Source organism: Varroa jacobsoni, unplaced genomic scaffold, assembly GCF_002532875.2.
Source record: "Varroa jacobsoni isolate VJ856 unplaced genomic scaffold, vjacob_1.0 scaffold_192, whole genome shotgun sequence".
Classification (NCBI taxonomy): Eukaryota; Metazoa; Arthropoda; class Arachnida; order Mesostigmata; family Varroidae; genus Varroa; species Varroa jacobsoni.
The window spans coordinates 50,485-72,292 of NW_019213094.1; the positions used below are offsets into that span (position 1 = coordinate 50,485).

The 21,808-nt window shown below is 40.2% G+C and overlaps 1 protein-coding gene across 12 annotated transcripts in view; it reads left to right on the plus strand.

Annotated features, from left to right (window-relative positions):
* The window catches only part of LOC111272779 (protein Obscurin), a 91,841-nt gene that overhangs the window by 21,856 nt on the left and 48,177 nt on the right, over positions 1 to 21,808 (plus strand). For all 12 annotated transcript variants that reach the window (XM_022854405.2, XM_086973397.1, XM_086973407.1 and 9 more), the window contains 6 exons: positions 2,538 to 2,760; positions 3,869 to 4,012; positions 4,982 to 5,042; positions 5,492 to 5,579; positions 7,205 to 7,366; positions 20,832 to 21,097. In XM_022854405.2, coding sequence (XP_022710140.2) covers positions 2,538 to 2,760; positions 3,869 to 4,012; positions 4,982 to 5,042; positions 5,492 to 5,579; positions 7,205 to 7,366; positions 20,832 to 21,097 — 944 coding nt within the window. The remainder of the gene's footprint in view (positions 1 to 2,537; positions 2,761 to 3,868; positions 4,013 to 4,981; positions 5,043 to 5,491; positions 5,580 to 7,204; positions 7,367 to 20,831; positions 21,098 to 21,808) is intronic.

Sequence of the window (21,808 nt, forward strand, 5' to 3'; positions counted from 1 at the left end):
GTATCACCGTAACCCACTTGTAACATGTAACAATTGAAACCCACACAAGACTATTCGTGACACCGCCCTAAGTACTCAATAGGATGTAGCTATTGTTAGCAAGCCGCCGGCCCCATTAAGTACAATGTTATTTCGCCACATAATATACATGTAAGCTGTACGATAAATGGCGGCAATCTATTCTATTATATACCTTGAATCCACTACCACACATAATGATACGACTCACATAGTCCTTATTTTGTTTCGGTCTAGCTATAGAACGGCATCAAAAAGTTGCTATGCATGTATTTGATTTACCAGAAACGTGAACTGGAACAGCTATAGCAGATGAGAGCGAACGTTATACTTAGTTCGAGCGGTCGAGGACGTTCCGAAAGGTGATTTTTAAGTTTTAGAGTGCTGAATTCACGCACATTCAAGTATCTTTTGCCCCCGTTTCGTTCACGGCCAACAGTTGGGAGGCACCAGTTTTAATCTGAAGATACAAATGAGTGTCTCATAATCGTTGAGAACTCGTCCCATGCTGGCGAAGGTTCTTTAGGTATCCATGATAGACGAATAATTCGCTTGCCTGTTTGGCTGTTTGACCTGGTATAGTTCAGGATTCATGTAATTCTATAAGAGTCAACTCGTCATGAAAGATTAATACGCTATTTACACAACATAATGGTTTTTCGCTTATTAATAGTATATTACGGGGCAACGAAAGTGCAAACCTATTGTGGTCATAAAGGTAAAAAAATCAATCTGCAAGAACCATTTAACAGGCTCTCAACTACGCCATATATAATATCATCGTGATATTACGAAAACGAAAAGTGTTCATAAACGATCGTAAAGCCAAGGTTTTCCTATATTGCCCAAGGTCTTATGGGTCCATCACGGGGCTAATTTGCTGAAATTTGTGTCTTCACTTAGCATGACTTGGACTTGACAACATTAATTTACCGACGGCGATGTAGCCATAGCCGAGAACAAGATCGATAAAATATTTCTCATAGGATTCTTGACCGTTGTTTCCAAAAACAGGCCCATATGCATGCAATCGCCTCTTGTCGCGGTGAATTTTCGTGAGCTGCGTTTTTCGACCTACGCAGTGGCTCCATGGAACTAGACCTTTCGAGTATACCTTACGGGAAATACAGCCACATTTATGGTCGAAACGCGATAGATCTGATCGAATATATTAATGCATAGTTGTGTGGGTCATGTTAAAGTGCTGAAATTGTCGTGACCTCCTATTGTTTGTGATGAAAATGAGCTTATGTTCTCCTCATAGAAGTTCTTTAATAAAGATCTTCTCGCCTCCTCAAAAAGTACTACAGAAATGTTTGTCAAAGAACAAATTCTAAAAAAAATTATAAAATTAAGAAAACACTGGTATCATAACCGCGAGAGCTTTCATTCACATTTTAATAAATAATAAAAATAAACAATCATCTAGGTCTTTAATTGTTGTTGCATAGAATGGGTTACGATACAAATCACGTAGTAATTTGTATACGAAGCTAGCGACTAGTAAATTTGCAAACGTTAGTAGACCACAGCAAAATGGAAATGCAAAAAAAAATTGAAAAAATCTATAAAATTGTTTTCAATAGGATCAAAAGTATTGTATAATATATGGCAAAGCTATAAATCGAAAAATGGTATTTTAATATACGTTAAATGTACTCACCTTACTATGTAAACATCAACACTAGCGCTCTGTTAGCTCTTCAACAGTTGCTCTTTTGTGAACCTATTATTTGCCACCGAACATCGTTATTGAGGGCTTGTTGGCCGCTGCGCCACCTATCGCCTTCGTTTAAATCATGGAAGTAATCGAAATGATTGATAAACATGATCAAATACTTTTGTGATGGATAACGCTGATTAAGCCGTGTTTCGCCAACGAGGTCTTGTTGGTATTTACTACGCAGTCGTTATCTAGAGTCGAGCCTTATGGAATAGCGTAGAATATAGAGTGCCTTCCTTGAATAATTTGATTGCTATGAATACTGATAATGTAATCGGTATGCAGAAATATGTACGCCTAAAGGTGTATACTAGTGTACACAAAACACGAACACTATACTATAGGTTATAGTCTATGCGAAACAAGTCCATATATCACAATAACATCACACAGGCAACTTACGTGATTCAATCAGCAAGGTTTACCTTAGGATAGCATTAATGGACGGGTATATAATAAGCCACTAGGGTTGTGCTAGACTCTTGTTTTTCCTCTGTAAACAAGGTAAAACTTCAATTAAATATTTGCAGTTTTCAATCGTGGAGGGATAGCTGTGGGTGAACTATCAAAAGCGTTTTTTGTTACTTAGCTCGTGTCTTAAATGTAGATAAGCGATAAAACAAAGACGAACAGCGTTTGCGTACATACGTCTGTTTTTTTTTGCAGGAAAATCGTACCTCTTCATTCCTCGAATAATGCCTTGACGAAATTCACTTCGCCTTAAAATATAAAAATCAAGTAAACTCTTTATTAATACTAGCCATTTGTGTTCCGACTCGCGTTTCTCACTAAACAGAAAGGAAGCGTTTGGCCGCCCAGCGTCCTCGAGGCGTCCAGCGCGCCTCAACGCGGAGGTTCCACTGTTACCGCGCAGCATCAGTCGAAACACCAACGTACAACGACATCATCCAGCTTCACGGTAGTACCAACAGCTCGAGCAACATCAGAAAGTACACCAGGCTCCACTATGTCATACCGCTACACTTCGAGCTCGTATAAATACAGCAGCACTGGAGAGGGTAAGTTGGGATCGTCGAATAGATACTAGTGAAGATTCACGATATCTTAAGGGCAAAATCGTTTGGGATATTTTCTTTTCCCATGAACGTTAACGCATTAAGTTAATCAGACTCTGCTGCTAAGGTATAATAGGAATCAGGTTCCATAATGTACTGCGGGGCCGTCTTTATCTAGCGTTTTAGTACATTCGTTGGCTGGTCAGTGGTTCCCGCTAAATCTTGCCAGGTCTTGCCCTAGATGCCATTATTCAGCCGCCTCGCACATGTACGCAAGCGAAGCGCGCATGGCAATGTACTCTGCATCATTTTCGACACCGCTGCTACAGCATTAGTATTAGCCTTAGCTATTCTGTACAAGGACGGGACCACATTGTATGTCAGTCCGCGTCTCTCGGTTTTCCCTTTAGTATTCTTTCTCACACTGTAGCCAGCGTTACATATCGTAAGTTTGTACTACTAGTAGAGTCTTTCAATAACTGTCATCATTTACCAATCTTTAGGTCCTAAGACATCGTTTCCGCTAGGATCAGGGCTACAAACGTACTAATCAATCCTGTACGCTTGGGTGATACGGAGCGCAAGGATATAGTGGGCTTTTGTCAGTTAATTTGTATTTAGATTTTAATACCTAGTAAAGTGGTGAATTAGTACAAATCTTCATTTCCTATTTCATTATCTTCATTTTCTCATTCATTGAATTAATACACCTTTAACGATATGGACTCTAAACAGTAACCAATGTTCGATTGATCACTTCTAGTAGGTATTCTTAAAACAGAACGTCTAGTTGTCTATTCAACTGAAATTCGTGTAAAGACGTAAATGACAAAAACGATTGGAAAAACTATGAAGATAAAGGAAGACATGCAGAAATGTAGATTGAGAGTTTCACTTAACAATGAATTTGATAATCAGCGATATTTTACATGGCTTGTCTCTTGTGAAAGATTGGTTTGTGAAGGACCATTGTTTTTAGTAGGTATAACAATGGCAGTTATGCTAGTAGCTACATATATATGCAAGGTATACGGATCATATTTATTAAATGCACACTTCCCATCCCTAACGTACCTTATTATTATATTCTTGTTGCCTATTATTGAAACAGAGGATTCGAGCTCCGTGCGGCGCTCATCGTTCCGTAGTAGAGCTAGCATCGACGATGAAAACCTCATGTCATCCGTGAGCCGTTCTACCCGGATAACTCGAACACTTATCAGTGGCTCTGATGAACCTGCGACTACCACCTCAAGTAAGTTTATAGACCAGTTATTCAATCTATCATTTTACGCTTTTCAGATCATTATAATATTCAAATATATAGAAATGACAACTAGGTGCAAAATAAATTATTGTAGTCGAAATAGAAAGACGAAAAACGCTTAAACTCTTCTAAAAAAAACTCTCCGATACACTCCGCAAAAATATTCGACATAAAATCATACGAAAATTCGAAATTAGATTTGGCTAGCTCTAAAGGACGCGCTTTTTTTTATGTACATTATGGTGCTATATATATAAGGACTACCGAAACACCGCAACAGACCGTTGCAATAAAGTGCTTCCGTTCGTTTTTGGCATATTATAATTTTCAAAAAATGTGATAAGAATTAGTATTTTAGCTATGACATGCTCGAAATATCCATAGGAAAATCTAGTCACGCCTCTTTCACATTTGACTCTTGGTAATAGCAGAAAATATCAAATCTCAAGAGCAAGAAAAAATTATACCACCAGTTATCTGTTGGATAATACTGCAAGAACGACAAGTGTATTTACTATATATTTTAATGCTCGTTGGTAACGCACTTGTACAGAGGACAAGATATACATGTGCGATATATACATAGTGTACATACATATGCAATAAATAAAGAAAGTCGGTAATCTACAAAAATTGATGTTTAGTGGGCTTTATATCCTAAAACTTCAATTAGGAAACTGAGTTAAGTGAGCATGAAATATGGTAGAGCCACACAGAAAAAGATCAAGTTCATCGAAATAGTTTCTGGAGACTGTACTATTCCAAGTCTTTACCTGGCCCAGATGCACATAGTTCTCGGAATATCGTTGGAAAATGCAAACGAAGCTTTTGGTCCAATAAGTTTACACTCCATTATTTGATTCCCTATTGAGTAAATGAAATTTTATGGACGAAACATCTAATTGACACGACCCGTGCCCCCTAATATTAGATGTTATATCAATTCTTGATTTTCAGCGATATCGACGACACGTCGTCGCTTGACGTCTGATGACGATGACTTTGGTCTATCACGCAGGTTTGTTAAATTCTAAGCCCGAATTATTCGCACGAAAACGATATGCACAATTTGTGCCAAAAATATCTAATTTTTTTAAAAAGATCAAACATTGGTCATAATTATTAAACTCATATTTGTTATTTGATGGATTTTTAAGTTTTTACTTTTTATAATAAAATAAATAATATAGTAAATAAATTTAAAAAAAAAAAAAAATATATATATATATATATATAATACATTTTTATTTATTTATTACGAATTTTCTGGTACAAGTCTACAGTGGCCTGTATACCTCATCGCGGCCCTAACTGTTTCATCTGTCACCCTCCAGCATTTCATTAAATGACACGTTACGCTCTACTCAATCTACATGAGAAAGTTACCTACATCAGTTGTTAAATCAGAATCGAAAACTGATTGGGCCTTTCGGTAAAAATTTTCAACATTAATATTATATGTAACAGGAGCTTCGATGATGACTCGATATCGCGCTTCTCGCGTCAACTGGCTGAAGAAGCCTCAGACGAAGCTTTTTCATCAAAGCGAACAAAGGTATGCTAACGAGTTATTTCATCTTCCAACTACATTATTAGATTACTCAATCAGATAATGCGGTAAAAATCGCTAACTGCGCGACATAGTGACCTATTAAAAACATAGTTAATGAAAATTATTGTTTAACTGTCACCTTTGTGATGTACGTATGCCATCGCGGCAAATTGTCAATATTTAAAACAAAATAGATTTATGGAATATTGCAGACACCACAGTGGCCTCAAACCGAAAATGACAACGAAACGTCTCTTGAGAGTGCATCTTCATTTTGCATCTGTTAACTTACACGAGGTTAGGGAGAGTATTGTAGGAATCTTGTACTCGTTAAATGAAAGGGACATGTTATACGTAGTGCTAGCAGGGACGGTCCTTAAATTGGACGACCAAGGTCACAAGGGCTATGTACCAGGTCGAATGTGTGTTTCGTCTTGCAGAATTAGCTTAACCCTCTAAAGCGATGGAATCTGTAAGTGTAGTCCTGATGGTGGCCATTAATATACCTATGTGCTTCAAAATGTCGTCTGAAATTCGATAACGACCAGTGGCGTCATCACCGAGCTAATCTGTACTCTTCTATGTAAGGCTACCTAAAAATCACATGCCCCAATTCCATTTGGCGCAATATAAGAGCAATATAAGACAGGATCCTGTAGTACAGCAAAAAGTGAAGGCGTCACTTCGGACACAAAGACTGCCGCTTGTATCGACGCTCCTTTAATCGCTGTCTAAAGGCAGAGTTCAGTAAATAGAATTAGTCTGATTACTGTTATGATTTAGACTAATCTGAGACAAATGTAGTGTATATTGTCAGTGGATTTTTTAAAAGCGCTACTGATAACATCTAGATCGTTTTTAGCTTTACTTTCGATACTGTCCTTAGACACTACGTTAGTATTGCGACTGGCCCATAGCGTGAAACAGCGTCTACGCCCCGTATCGGACTATGAGGTCACCTGAAGTATACAAACGCGTTTCCACGAGAGCATCCAGATATTCAATCTCACCCATAAATGCTTAGCAAGCTGAAAGTTGTCAGCTTTTAAGAAACTATCTATTATTTATATTGCCATAAAAACACACATATGTATATATGAATCCAGGTGCACTTGTTTACTATATACTATTTAGGGTAAGAATGCGTGATTACCTACACGGCACCGTTTCTTGTGTGTGCTTTGCATCCTCAATTTTTCTCACAAATCCTATAGCGGATTACTTATTTCGGATGCCGTAACGCTCTTTGCCGTGCCGTAATATTGAAGGTACTGATTTAATATTCTTGCTGGCACCGTAAAGATCATGACACCGATTTCATCATACGCCAAATTCTGCTTAAATTGTGTAACATTGCCGAAATGATCCAAGGTTTTAGTTTTTACCATTTGTAGACTGAATACGCCCCAGGCAATCTTACCATAGCTTATTATAGTTCAAATTATAGCGGGAAGTCAATGCTAAAAATGTGGCGCAGTATCGTAGTCCTTCACGCAGTGCGAGGTCAAGCAATTGTGAACTTCGTCATTCTGAGGATAACGACGTTCGATATTTGCACTTGTTGACAGCTGACTTAGCACTTCCTTACTAGAATAAGCCGTCTGTTCTGTTTCTTCCATTGCTTTAAGGTGGAAATGGAGGGTGGAATAACAGGTTATTCTACGCGATCGAGCAAGATAACGCATATCGACTCCGGTGAGGTGAAATCGTTTGAGACTTCATCGAAACAATCGTATTCATCGACGTTTGGAAGCGAGGGCGGAGATCTCCAAATGCTCGAAGACTCCTCCGTAAGTTATGGTCTTGGCGTGTAGAATATTACGACCCTTATGCCCGCATTACTTTACATTGGAGTGTTAGAGCGTTACAATAGAGTGATCTCTTAGAGTCTCATGCGAAGTATGAGTCAGTGTGATTACGCAACGAAATGGCAACCTGATCCGAACTACCGTACTCCGCCTCAGCTCATGCTTTTTTCACTGTTTCGGAACTAAAATAAAAACTAGTCAATGACTGCGGTTGACTCCGTGACCTCTCACGTCATGGGTCTCAACAAAAAATCCAAGACACATGGGCGTGTGTGGGTTTTATTTAGTTAAATATTTCCAGTGAATAGCCTAATCTAAATGTACGGCCGAACGATTTGGACGATCAGTATAAAGCTGACAATAAGATTCCAGGTCCAATGTAGAAAAAAAACCTAGAGGGTTGTATACGGTGCATCGCAGAACAAAGAAGGTCAGGTACAACCTGGGACATTCAAACGTGATGTTTGCAGCTCAGAAAATGAATTACCAGTTTCTTTAAAAGTGGTTATTGAGAATTTATAGTTGCGTATTTTATCAGGATGATTAAACCTATTTCAATATCGTCTACCCTTCGAAATCCGAAGTGACTAGACGGAATTTACGTGAACTTTTTGCTATGTTCACGTTACAGCACGACGTATCCGACCGAATATTTCAGCGGTCAGCAATCAATAAAGAGATTCAGTATCACAAACGTATAGCAAGTATTAGCTAATATATTAAATGGAACTCAATGTTTTAAAGTTTTTTTCGATGTTAACTTCTGTGCTCATTCAGCTAGCTTGATAATGACTTAACGTTTGGTAAATAATATTTGGTGTTTTGTTAAGAATACTTTTCCCTTTTGCGCGTTCATCCTGCATATACACATTGCAATAATTTCGCTCTAAGTAACTGTGAGAAGTTGAATGGTAGACATATTTTGTCCTTTACTGCGCTGCAGTTCCGATGACGCTAGAACAAAAAGTGTCCATCTGTACTTCTGCTCCGTGGATTGGTAATCTTTCGAGCGTATTTTTTTGATGCTAGCAGCCTGCGCTCTTAGCTAAGGTAAACTTACCGCAATGGCATTGATACGGATGGCTATAAACCTATCCAGAGCATGCTGATCAATAAACGGATGAGTCGGTAGTGGTCCCGCGCTTCACCACAAACGTTAAACATTACATTGCTATCTGATAGCACCAATGTTAGGTAGTTATCTTACGTATCGGCAGATAGCAGCATACGTCACATCATAAAACCAATTGCTGTCGCAAAAATCTGTTCAATTCTATTTAAAGAATTCCATTTTGGATATCTACTTACCATACACACCGTTGTTTTTGTTGAAGGTACGTTTTTCTCAGTACCACTAAACCTATGGACCTTAAAGAAAATCACGAGGCAAGTATTTGCATTCGTAAGTATAGCGACAATGACGAGCCTTGCCTTTCTCCCTCTATTGGACCTTTGAGGCGGAGTAGAAATGGCACGTAACGTAAACGCTATTGCAGATAGAGCTAGTCGTATTAACGGTAGGTCCGAGTTTAACGGCACATCTAAAATTGCGATTCTTATCATAAGGGTTTTCATATGCCGTGCGACTCTACTTAGCGTCCAGTGAGATTCAATGAAAACTCCACATCCACTACATATTAACGGAGAGTACGAATCAAAGAATCTCTGGGTTTTAGTGATAATAGTCTGTAAAGAAGAAAAAACAGAGAATGAACGAGTTACATGTTCGAAACGAGAATAACGTTCGGAACTGAAATTAAATAATTGTATAATAACAATATAACGGCATAGTTTTTTTCTATCTATCAGCTTTTTTTGAAACTATATTCTAAAGCTAGTTTTTACATATAAGGTTACCATATAGAAAAATGTATTGTGATTGAAATACACTGTAGTAGCATTTAAGTATATCGTGTGAAAAAAAACAATAGATCCGACCGTGGACATATATTAGCGGGCGTACATTGGTTCAGCTCTAGCTAATTAGCTAATTTATACCACCAAATGAAACACTATCAAAGTTGACTACTAAGCACTAAATACATTGAGAAAGAGTCTGTCATCACGACCTTGAGTTGCCTTACACTATTCATACACGGCTACGTACGATAAATTATCTGTATCGGTGTACGTATCTTGGTGGACGTCCGAATCCTATCTCTTAGCAGATTTAGCCCTTACCAAATATGTTCGATGATGCTTTCGACCTGGATGTTCTGCACTGAATGAAATGGCGTTTAACCCCCCTAGCATTTACGGATGATTATTCAGTGTCTAATTTTTCGACATTGAATATGAGGTCTGATCTTGAGGAGCTTGAAAAAATAACTGCCAAAAAACAGAACTTAACCAAGATTGATTACTTCAGCTACTTTATTTATAACAATGAAATAACTATTTCAATAATTATTCGTCAAGTGTTTTATACCACCAAGAGCAAGGTATAATTTTACGAGGTTTTAAATGAAAATATCAGAGCTGCGTTGATTATTCACAAAGATTTTGAAGTAGAGGTTCGTTAGTTCGAACGCTTTCGTTCGGTGACATTTTCACGGGAAACCTTCATGAAGAAGCACGGACACAATAACTCGGCCGAAGTGATATTGCGCTGCATGCACAACTCAACCGAGCTGCCAGTATTGGCCTTTATTGGCACTTAAGCAGAACCTTTTTTTCACGGACGGCATGAATTTTGTCCACCCTTAAACATTAGGACACTAGTGACGTCTGCTCAGGTAACAACTAAGGGAGGACAGCTTGTGCTTTTTAAACCTAGGACAACTAACTGAAATATTGGCTTGCGTATAGCAGATAGATTGCTTTCGAAGATGACGTGGTATTTTTAAGGCTCTTGAAAAATATTAATTACTTTTACATTTATTATATGAAGATATGAAAAATGACTTCCCTTACGTCACACACATTGTATGGTACATCGTCGCTATTTATTAAATCTTGAAACTCCACTGTAAAAAAAACTATTGTGCATTCATTGCGCTGCGATATTGCTGTATTTATTTCGTCACACAGTAACACGCCATTTATTGACGAAAGTTTTGTTCAATACATTGTCAAGTTTTTCATGCTATCGCGCAATAATATGGAACTGACGAAGACAGATTTGCACCGCATTGCTAAGCAGCTGCGTCTCTACGTGACGAAAATATATCCACGTCATTTGCAAGCATAGAGATGATCAGGCATTTTAACATGGAATATGCAGTACCAATAAAAACGTTTTTGCCAAATAGAGTATTAAAATCAGCCTGGCCGTGTGCCGCAATGACGTCAACTTCCGTAATTAAAAACCTTTGCCATCCGAAAAAGCTCTCCACAAGCGAATTCCACAACTTCTTGTAACCTAAACTTTCTATTTCCTAGTTGCCCTAAAAAACCGTGAGGGTTCGTACGCAAAATAGAAGCTAAGCTGAAAATTCTCTATGCGAATGATTTTCTAAATTCATGTCGGTATCTTCGAACACTTTTATAAAATGCAAAATATGTAATGTAACTAAAGATCTGAATACATCCGGATTTATAACGGGTGAGTCTCAGCGTCACATTAGACAGCGAGCATTACTAGCCAGAGATAAAACGCAAACAAGACGATACGACCGAATATAGATGTTTACTTAAACGACACGGTTTACCCGAGCAGCTTTCGGGCTCGGCCGTATCGAAAGGCTACACCTTTGTTTCTGGAGGAGCGTATCGTCTCTCTCCGCCCTTGAGCCAAGAGAGGCAGTGGCCCTTCTTGGCCTGTTTTTGCGAAGAACGCTGTGCTCTTTGTCAGAAACGTTCCGCACAGATATTTGGGTCAAAGAAAGTTTTTCATACGGCGATGACCAATACACAAAATGGGTTGGTGTGGCTCCCACAATACACGTCGGTGCCCATAGTTACATTCTCTGCACTGCAGGTTCACCAGAGGCCAATAGTGACTTAACTTTATTACGGCTGAGTACAGTTGTAAACTAATGAAGAAATTGGAAGCTGCTCCTTGAAACCAAAAAGAAAAACGCAAATAGGGGCCACTACTACCATGCTCTTCTAAACACAAGTCTAGTTTGCTACCGAAGCTACTCTGTCGATTTGGTATATACTCTTAATGTGAATTGAACCCACTTCAAAGCCTATTATCTCACACCGCATTATGTAATAGCTGCGAGACGAAGGCTTATCTAGACGCACAAAAATTTATTTGACTTTCAGTTCTAGCTTGACAGATTTGTCGGTAAATTTCTACATGACAGCAAGATACCCCTATTTGAATTTTCGCTATAGTCACAAGGTAATTATTTATCCGTGCCGTGTATGATCAAGAGCGCTTTGTTCAGTACATGTTCGTGCTGCCGTTAAGTGGCCGACCGACGATCACAGTATCGTGCACGTGTAGGAAAGGCTTGCCGGATAGAACATTGCCCGCTGCGAATCATCACGCCATATGCAAATCGTTCTAAAGCACGTATCTATCCTAACATGGCATCCTGCTGACATTTTCGCCAGTGTGCGGAGCCAGCTTACTGTTTCTATGTGTCTCAACGAATCAGGTAAAGCAGTGTACATCGATAGCGGTAATTGGTCCCGCATTGCACGCGCTGATTAGCTCACCGAATCGGTTACTTTCGCTATTCACAACGTCCATTTATACAACTCTATCAGATTTTTTAGCAGGTGTCTTAGCAAAACGATCGTTCTCGCCGTCAAAACACGAAGCGACCATGTCGCTGCCGGATGCTAGCTTTTTAAAAGTTTGCGCAATAGCAGACGAGCTTGTTGCAGACGAGCTTGTTGCAGACTGGCTTGGCTATTGGCACGCTGTCGGTACAAATGCATCAATGGCGCGGTGCCCATTATTACAGGTGTGAACTCGGAAGTGAATCTAGGGAAAAGACAGGTGTTCCAATAATTTAGGCTTTTAATATTGGTGACTCGGTAGCTCATCGTAGAACCTCAAAACCGTCACACCGAGTACAGCCTTTGGGTTCTAGTTAGCTAACGTAATTGTCTTAGTATATCCCATCATCTAGCAGCGACAAGCCAAATTGTTATAGAACAGCAGTAATTCGTATTTCAAGTGAATCATTCGGGCAGGCTTCTTTTTTCATTAATTTCTTCTGGTGGCTGAGAGCCTTCGGTTAAGTGGTTGATGATGAAAGGTTGAGCTATTAACGCGTACGCTCGATACATTTAGCTATTTGATTTAAGGGCTAGTCAATAGCAGCAGCGCTGCTTCTGCCGTTACTACTGTTGATGAGGTTAACATGAAGTCTAACTGAATTAGAGCTCGGTTATTCGACATGAGCGCCACGAATAATTATAGATTACCAATAAGATTTGCGGAAATGTTTTTGTCGGGGGAGAATTCGATTTTCAAGTAACAACAGGTAAACAATAATAGTCCAATATGGAAATAGTGTTAGGATGATCGCGTTTAAAGAGATAATGAGCCCTAAAATAGATAATGAGACGTGATAATTAAAGTTGGTTGGACCAAGGAAGATGATGCATTCAGTCCGAACGTCTATAGGTTGTATTTTATAAACAGTCAAGTATAGGAGAACAGTATGTTGTTTAGTCATACATATGTACATATACAACCGTACTCTGTTCAGTTATGGGTAACGCATTCCACATGATTTAGGCCATACTTAGTTTACTATAGACAACTATCGGAATTCTCTACGCAATCGTAAGTAATTACTGATTGGCCAGCATAATGTTCTAGGCTATCTTTTAGTAACTGATTTTTTTTTAGCTTAGGCAACCATGTTAAGATACTCTATCATTGCGGGCGCTTATTGGCTGTAAGCTAACTTGTTTAAAATTTTAAACGACTAAGTAAAATCCACAAGGCTTTCGTCAATTAAGTTAGCAGATAAGTGAGTGGTGGGCAAAGAGCTTCTAAAGAAGAACGACTTCGATTTCTCGATTAGTTACCGGAAATGTTTCACCGTGGTCGCGCAGAACCTATTTCTTCAAGGCCTAACTTTGCTTTTTTGAATAAAGAGCATCCTCAGGACGTGCTCTAGCACCACTGCTGTATTACTACATAACTTCCTGTATACGTTAATTGCTTTTCGCCTTCAACAAGATAGACCAACAATTGAACTTATGTTTGAAAAACTGACACATATAGAATGTATATATAATACATTCGTTTATATAAAAGAAATATATATATATACAACTTCGCTCTACAGCACACGTTGCATCGCAGTGCTAGACTTTTCAGCACGCATTTGGTTCTTGAGGGTGAGAAACACCTCAGTAATCGCGCGTGTAAGTGCAAGTCTCTTCATTGCACCGGAAATGCCTGGCTGCCGCCTTGCAGATGCGTCAATTATGCATATGCGTAGTTTGGCGTAGGAATATATATTCCTATACCGAGCGCTAAAGCTAATTACAATGAAAAACAAGGAAATCTCATGCTGCCGTTGAGATAACAGCAGCGTAGTATCTTTTTGACAATGCGTTCAAGTGAAGGTAAGCCACGTCCCTCAGGTTTGGCACGCTACTAATAGTTGCTATGCCACCGCCTGCTGGCTTGACGCATCGCTGCATATGATAGAGGTTAGCTATGATTGAAAACAATGGCGATATTTGAAGTGCTTGTCTCGACACACCTCAGACCTCGCCGTCTCAGGCGACGCATATTGTCAGGCTGAGATTTGCCATAGTGATGCAAAAGAAAAAGACGAAAAATGATCTAATAACAGAACGGGCAAATAGTAGCTACAACATAGCCATTCAATCATATCTCTATTGGACGCAAAGAATGATCACAATTTAATGGACGATTTTCGTGTAGTGTCCTTGTCTATCTAGATAAATCAGCAGGTAATCAGGGTAATGTTCAGATGATTTGAGGAAACGTTAGATGCAATTCTTAAAGTCTCTCAAAAAGCGCATATTTTTACTTACGTGGCCTTCCCTTGTAAACCCTTGCTGAGACTAGACTAGTTCGTATCTGCGGCTTTCAACGACACACAAAAAGATCGCTGTCCGTTATTGCCATCAAATTCACACCTAGTGCATTCCTCGGCCAGTCGTTTGAAGATATTTACGTTAGGAACTCCCTAGGTAGCAGGTCCGCGAACCACTACAATTACATGAGCTGAATAGACACATCGTCGCGTGCATCTGTTAGCCTTGCGTATCGTCATTATCTTTTTGGTATAAATTGTGCAGCTAACCAGGAAGGGACCAGCTGATCCCCTCAGCAAGGCAGCGAATTACAATATAGGGCGAATCAGTTGGTTGTATGCTCCCACTGATCTAGAGGCGTCTTATAGCTCTACACAGAGCTAGGCGACAAATAAACGTACGCCTTCATTCGTCGTTTTTGCTCGAATATCGCCTTGATACAAGGAATACTGTATTATTGGAGGATTAGATCTGCTGCACAGGACCATCTCCTCAAGTACTTTCCATCGGGGCAGTTGACAGAGCTGCGAGAATATTGTCAGAAATTGCCAATTCGACCTTCGAATATAGTCTGATTAAGCGACGTTTGAAAAATTAAGTCGAATTGAAAGTCTAAATGGTGTGCCGTATAGTTAAGTGACCGACCAGTAGCAGACTCTTTTTGTTACGTTAGCAGTTGACCAGGTCACGTTCTCTAGCTCATCAAAATGACAATAGCATAGCTTCAATGAGGATCGAATCTTGCACGGCGATCTTCTAAGGCGATATAGCAGAACAGGTACTTTGTCACTATTACGGTGAGAACTATTCCGGCACATTGTTTCGTTTAGCACCTGTACCAGATGCAACAAGCTCTACCTACCAAAATACCGCTTAAAATCTCTTACTTAATAATGTTGACGATTGCCAGAAAAGAACCACTGTTAATCTGGCTAATGACGCTATTGTGACATCCTGCCTTCAGCGAGACGTAGTTACTGCCTAGAATCAGGGCTAATGATGCAATGTACAATAAACTAAGAACATCCGAAGCCGCCGCAAAGATGAAAAATTTGTGACATAAACAGTCTGCGGTTTAGGTGAATCCGAAAATTCAAACTCGTGCAAGCCAGGTCTTCAAAGTGAATTGGCTTTATTCTAAAAAGGGTTCGTTTTACGATACAGCGAGGTTGTAACTAATCGGAAAACGATACAGTCACGGTACGTTAGGCTAAATTCCTCCTTAATTATTGTATGCAAGCCTCGCTCGTTATATAACCGAGTCTCTAACTTCTCATGGCTTACAATGGGCAATTGACGATATGACGGAACTCGCCAGTTTTCTTTGATGAGAACACAAGTTCAGCGAAAGGAATGAAGTGTACAATGATAAAGCGTATTGCTTATTCTTCAACGACCGACTATTTAAATCATCATGAACGATCTTTGCTGATCGTAGACCGGCCTAGTCGAAGTCGCCAATCTTGCTGGTGTCCATTCGTTAGCTGGTAGACAGATTTCCTTGCCTTCAAGGAATGCCTATCAAAATGTACGGCACCAGCTTCCAGTATAAAAACCGCTATGTTATCTAGGGTTTCACGCAGATATAGTACTATACAAGCCCTGACGTCTCATTGTACTTGACGTTTCAAGACGCTCCAGCAAAGAGGGCTAGGGCGATATCAGCTAGTAGCCAGCGTAATCGCCTAACGCTCGTATTTTGTAACGAGTGCATCCTTTATTCGACGACAAAACGATCTTTGGTTGCGTCATGGAACACCAGGCGACGTGCTTTATCATTTTTTATTGGGGAGGTGGTAATTTTGTTCAGCAATGGGTTGATAGTCACCTTCGATAACAATAACGACAACACCCCATCTTTCTTTGCGTGGCAGACCCCGACCAGGCACCTGCATTCCACTGCATTACCATTAGTTGTCTACAAGAAGCAAGGCTACAGTCTTCGACTAATTTCCCAGTGCTCACTGTTACAACTAGGCTAGTAATGTCAAGTGCAAGCGGTAAGGACGTTGTTAACCCTTGCCCTGTCTTCATGGAGGCGCTTACCCTCGCAAAGCCGCCCAACGTTACATAAGCATATACTATCGACAAAAGATGTTCACTAGCAAATCTCAGATTCTTAAAGTGGACTCCAACAAAGACGAGGAAACCCACACAACGAATTATTGAGAATATAAGTAGAGCTAGTAATTGAACGAGCCTCGATAACTCTGATCTGCGAAGTAAGGCACATCGCTCCAGGGCAATGGCAGGGCTACAAAGAAGCGTCTGCGTGGATACTGCCTCGGACTCAACTTCTCAGACTGTTCCGACAAACTTGCAAAGACGCGCCAGCCATAGCTACATACCGTACATTCCCAGGCGAACGTCGATGGTTATCCGAGATAGGGTAGCTGGCGCATCGGAGATTAACAAGGACTGCATTCCTATATATCCGTACATCAAGGAAGATGGCACTAAGCTGATGGTGAGCGAATACGACTTTAACGTGAAAATGCAGAAAAAGTATAGGGCTCTACTTGGTGATATATATATTTATCCTGTGCTGGATCCAGGTAAGAGGCCGAAAATTGCTAAAGAAGAGCTGCTTGAGATCACCAAGGAGGATACACGATTTCTTGATTACTTCATACCTCACGAGGTCGAGGTGATGATTCGCGGTGGTATTCATACACTAAAAAGGGACGCTTCAGACAATTTGTACATGTTTGGCAAACAGGATAACGACATATACGAGGTGAAACTTAAGATGGTAACTTGCAAGGAGATGAAGGAGTTTGAAGCACAGCAGAAAACGATGGCGGATAGCAGCCAATTCTGTGCACCTACAAACACGAAAGATATTACTGCCGACGATGTGATCACGCAGTTCATCGCCGGCCTGCACGTGCCCACCGTACGACGTGTGAAAAACGTGTTCGGCTATTGTGAGGGTGAAGTCGAGATTCTCAATAAGCTTCGCGAGATGGGCTTGCTGGAAAAGTACGAAGAGGAAATCGACGATGAAAAATACTTTCAGCAGTTTGTCAAGAATAAAAGTCGAATTTTTGACGTTGGTTTTGACTATCGTCGGCTCAAAGAGGAGGAGAAAGAGTACGGTTTTGTGCTATCTGAGAACACATCTAAGAAAACTTTCGAAACAGAAGATAAACCATCGGACACGAGCTTCGAATCCGAGGTGGACATTGAGCCATTCAAACTCGAGGGCAAATCACCGTACGACACCGCTCCGTCTTGCGACTCGGGCCTCGGATTTGAATCCCCGCCAACGTCACCCAGCTCACATAGCAAATCGCCAACTCCCTGCAACTAAACGCTCTCGTTCAGCTACGCTAATGAAACTTCAGACATTTATCCGATATACGACTAAGAGCAATCCGAACAAAAAGGTCTGAGCAAAAGCCTACAGTGCTGTTCGCCGAACGCTATCTCGTGCGTAACTAGCGGAACTGTATTATAGGCGACGTGTAATTAAGTTAGGATTTCTCTATGTATTACGATGCGAGAAAAATAGCATAACACGTTCAAGTACTCGGCGTGACTAGAGCTATTACTATGATCATCGAAACGCTCAACAAGGGTTGCATTGTCAATTTATATACTCATTATAATTATGATAATAATAATAATAAATAATAACAATATTATTAATCATATAATATTATTATTATTATTAAATAAACAAGCTTACAGATCAATAACGGGCAGATGTCTTAATTTGTCTATTGTTCTGATTAATTGTGCTAGTACTGCGAATACATATATTATTATATGTCTATCAACAGAAACGAGGGAAAGCCCTGTCAACCTATCTTATTAGCCACCATTTCGGGGCTACTTTTGACCTAGCATAGCAACTCGGGCGTAATCTCTTAGTAAAGATGCCGGTTCTGCCAAATGTAGGCTTGAATAGCGGCTGCGGCAGCGACAGTTTTTTTTTTCGTGTATTGTATCATTTCGCTATACAATACTAACTAGTTTCCGCTAACAATAAGCGGAGTGCGGTACGGCCTGATTTATCTCTGCGTACTTCAAATAGCTTCACGATTACTCTTCTAGAATCGTGAACAGCAATCACAGTAGACCGGCTGTTCACGCGCAGGTGACTAAGACTACTATCGGTTATCACAACGGCAGGAAGCTCGTCTGGTCAATGCCAGTGCCTATCACGCGTAGTTTTTTTCCTTTCTACCCTTTTCAGAAATGTCTGGCTGGTGATTTTTTTTTGTATCGTGCCTAGATGGAACAATGAACTTCCTCCTCGGCCTAAATCAACTATTCCGAGTCGCTATGTACTGGCTCTTACCTAGCTAGCATGATACCGTACGAACATATAATGAGTGACCCGGGTTTGATACGGTAAAGGCCCAAAAACCGTGCCAACACTGTTGAGGAATAGTGAACCGAACTACACTGGATCTGTATAGCGAACATCTACCCAACATTGTTCTAGGGTTTTGCCTTGAAACTATTCTCGTTCGACCCTGTTCTCTTTTGGTTACTTGTTACTTGTAATGACGATGATCTCCTAGAATTACTGTCACATTGTGTTAGTTTGATCTGCGACGCTAACCTTTCGAGCGCGGAAGCGTTAGGCAAATAGCGTCGCTTCCTAGCTTGCCATCGGAGTAAACAGATAGGCCTTTGCTTTGCCGAATGAAGCTCTGCTTGGTAGAGCTAATGGGAGGAATCAGTGCTTGATTTGTCTAGAAGCCAAACACGCTAACTGGCCATCGGACAATACCTGTTCGAAGCGACAGGCCACAGCTGATTGGTTGGTAGACCTAATGCTATTGTTGCGTGACTTCTGTGACCGTGACAATGAACAGATTTATATGTAAACGGTACGGCAAGGCAAAAACGAGACGAGCGCAGCAACGGGCGATGGGTCGGTGAACATAAGGTTGTCAATGCTGATACTCTGCAAACAGCTTGAATAGAATTGTTAAAGGGTCGACAGCTATAGGTAAACGCAGTCTCTCGTATCGATTAAGTAGAAGCCATCGTGCAGAAAGCGCATGATGTGCCATTAGATCAAACACGAGTCGTAGGAATTGTACGTGCCTGAATCAAATTTTCAGCTGTCTTTTTCAAAAAAATTTAATGCACGTGTGTCATCATTTGTTATCTGAAAAGAACAGGGACGTGTAAGTCAGTGTGCTACTGTTGTGGAGAGCCTAGTACTTCAGGCCTATTTTGTCGAACAGTAGTAGAACCACTTTATCACCTACGATAACATTGTATAAATTTATTAGTTATTACCACAACTTCTCGATAGTCGTGAAGGACTTGTTTTTTTTGTCTCGGATCTTGCAAGTCAAGAGTCACGACTGTTTTGGGGAGGCCTGTGAGGCGATGCTCAAATAAATCTTCTATTTTCACGTCATAGCAGTGCACCAGCACCTGATCGCATGTGGCCTGAATGCAGCGTCCTTTACGGAATCAGCATAAATTTTGTACCAGGCAAACAAAGTCTGGAAAGTGGGATTGATTTGTACGTATGATCTTCAAATGTTGTTTGCCCGACATGACATTTATGTTAATTCCGCTTATAACGTTTAGCCATCGATAATCAGTTTTACACTGTCGATAGGCCAGACGCGTATTTGATCACTGATGAAAATATTGGCGACCTGCCACACAAGCTATCGCTTTTCGCCGAAGGCCACATGCGAACGATTCAACTGTCACTGAAGCTTACTCGTCTTGCGCGTTAATAAAATAAATTGGCTAAAAGAAAAAAGATGAGAGCAGATCATGCAATCCTAGAGCTTTGTCGTTCTACGGCAAATGTGGTCTTGCTTTCTAGTGGTGCAATTCACTAAGGTTTGACCCGAGGCAGGTTAGAAGCTTCAGTTTAATAAGAATAGGAAGCAATTAAACATAGGGTCGTATCGTCATGTTCGTCACGCCGGCGAAGATACAACAAACTCTATAAATGAGCATAAATTTGGTTTACATATGCGGTACAATATGACCGTATTGTGAGTCCCCTGTGCAATTGGGTCATCATTATAACGTCGAGCACTCTAGACCAGAAACTCGCAAACGTAACAACAATTCGACGACTCGGATAGTCAGAGAGGGAAACTGACCGCAAGCACCGATAGAGAACTGCGGAAACACCTATGAACTGTGCCTCTTGTGGTGGGGCTACAAAGGAACAAGATATATCTGTGTGTCTATTTGTCCGTAATGGAGTAAACATTTTTTCTTGCAAGGGACGCGTGTATATGATTAGTGACCGATTCAGCTAGTCTGATAAACCATTAGAACTCAGGCTCTTAAACCAGCCCAAGCCGTGATCTTAAACTACAAAGAACATTGTAACGGATTAACGTACTTGCTCCGTAAATAATAAATCATAGCCATCGAAAGCTAAACATTTTTAAGGTTTCATGACCTGAATATTCATCTTCAGATATGTTTAACTATTACTATTAAGTATCGTATAGTATTGTACTGTATTATTGTGTATTGTGTGAATATTTAACTTGGCCTTTCATATTCAATCGATTAGCCTGTGGGTTCGATCTACGTGACGATACTCGACTATAAACCTCTTACTACCGACGAAGATGGATTAGTGCTCAAAGAAGGCGATGAGGTCAAAGTTCTCGAAACCGGAAAACCTCGCAAGTGGAAGGTCTTCAAGATGTCCACTGGTCAGTCGGGCTGGGTCGGCTCCTACTGTTTGGAGAAAACAGCAGGCGCTGTCGCCACAACCGAACGTGTTACGTCTATGCAGGAAAAGAAGATCAGTGAAGTTTATCTAACTCGAAAGGAGTAAGTATCTCCCGAATTCATTTTTTCATTACACAAATCTCACCGAACCTTCACCGTATTTTATATTATAATATATATATATATATATTGTTATAATAAGTTGTCTAATGTAACATGAAAGTTAGTTGTTCTCTATAACTAAAGTTATTTTGAGCAATGGAATAACAATATTATTTCGGTGGTATAGTCAATGGATGTGGTAATATGGTACTTGCCTCGTGTCTGACCCCTCTAGCTTGAAACGAGAATTCCAGTGAAGTATCTATTAATATTAATCTCTGATCGAATGATACTAATAGTACGTAAAAATATGCTTGTGACCACTGGTATGACGATAAGGAGTGTTTATGATTAAATTTTATAATCACCGTCACCGAGGAGAGAAGTGATTGGTAACAGTATCCATTATTATGGTGTCAGCCGACGACAAATTATTATAGTAGAAACCGTCTCTGATCGGAACAAGGAGGAACGCTGTTACAGGTGGTGCTCAGGTTGATTTTTTCGTTCGACAAGACCGAATTCAAATGGAATTCACCTACTTCGTCGGCTCTATAGAGCACCAAACGATCGTGTCCATATTAAGGCTAGTTTGACGGCCTTGCTTGTCAACGTTAACCAGTAGCTGAGCGAGTTAATAATAGAAAATAAGTGCTTATTAGGTGATAATGGTATCTCACAGTTGCGTCTCGAGTCTCGTAGCTAGAGATG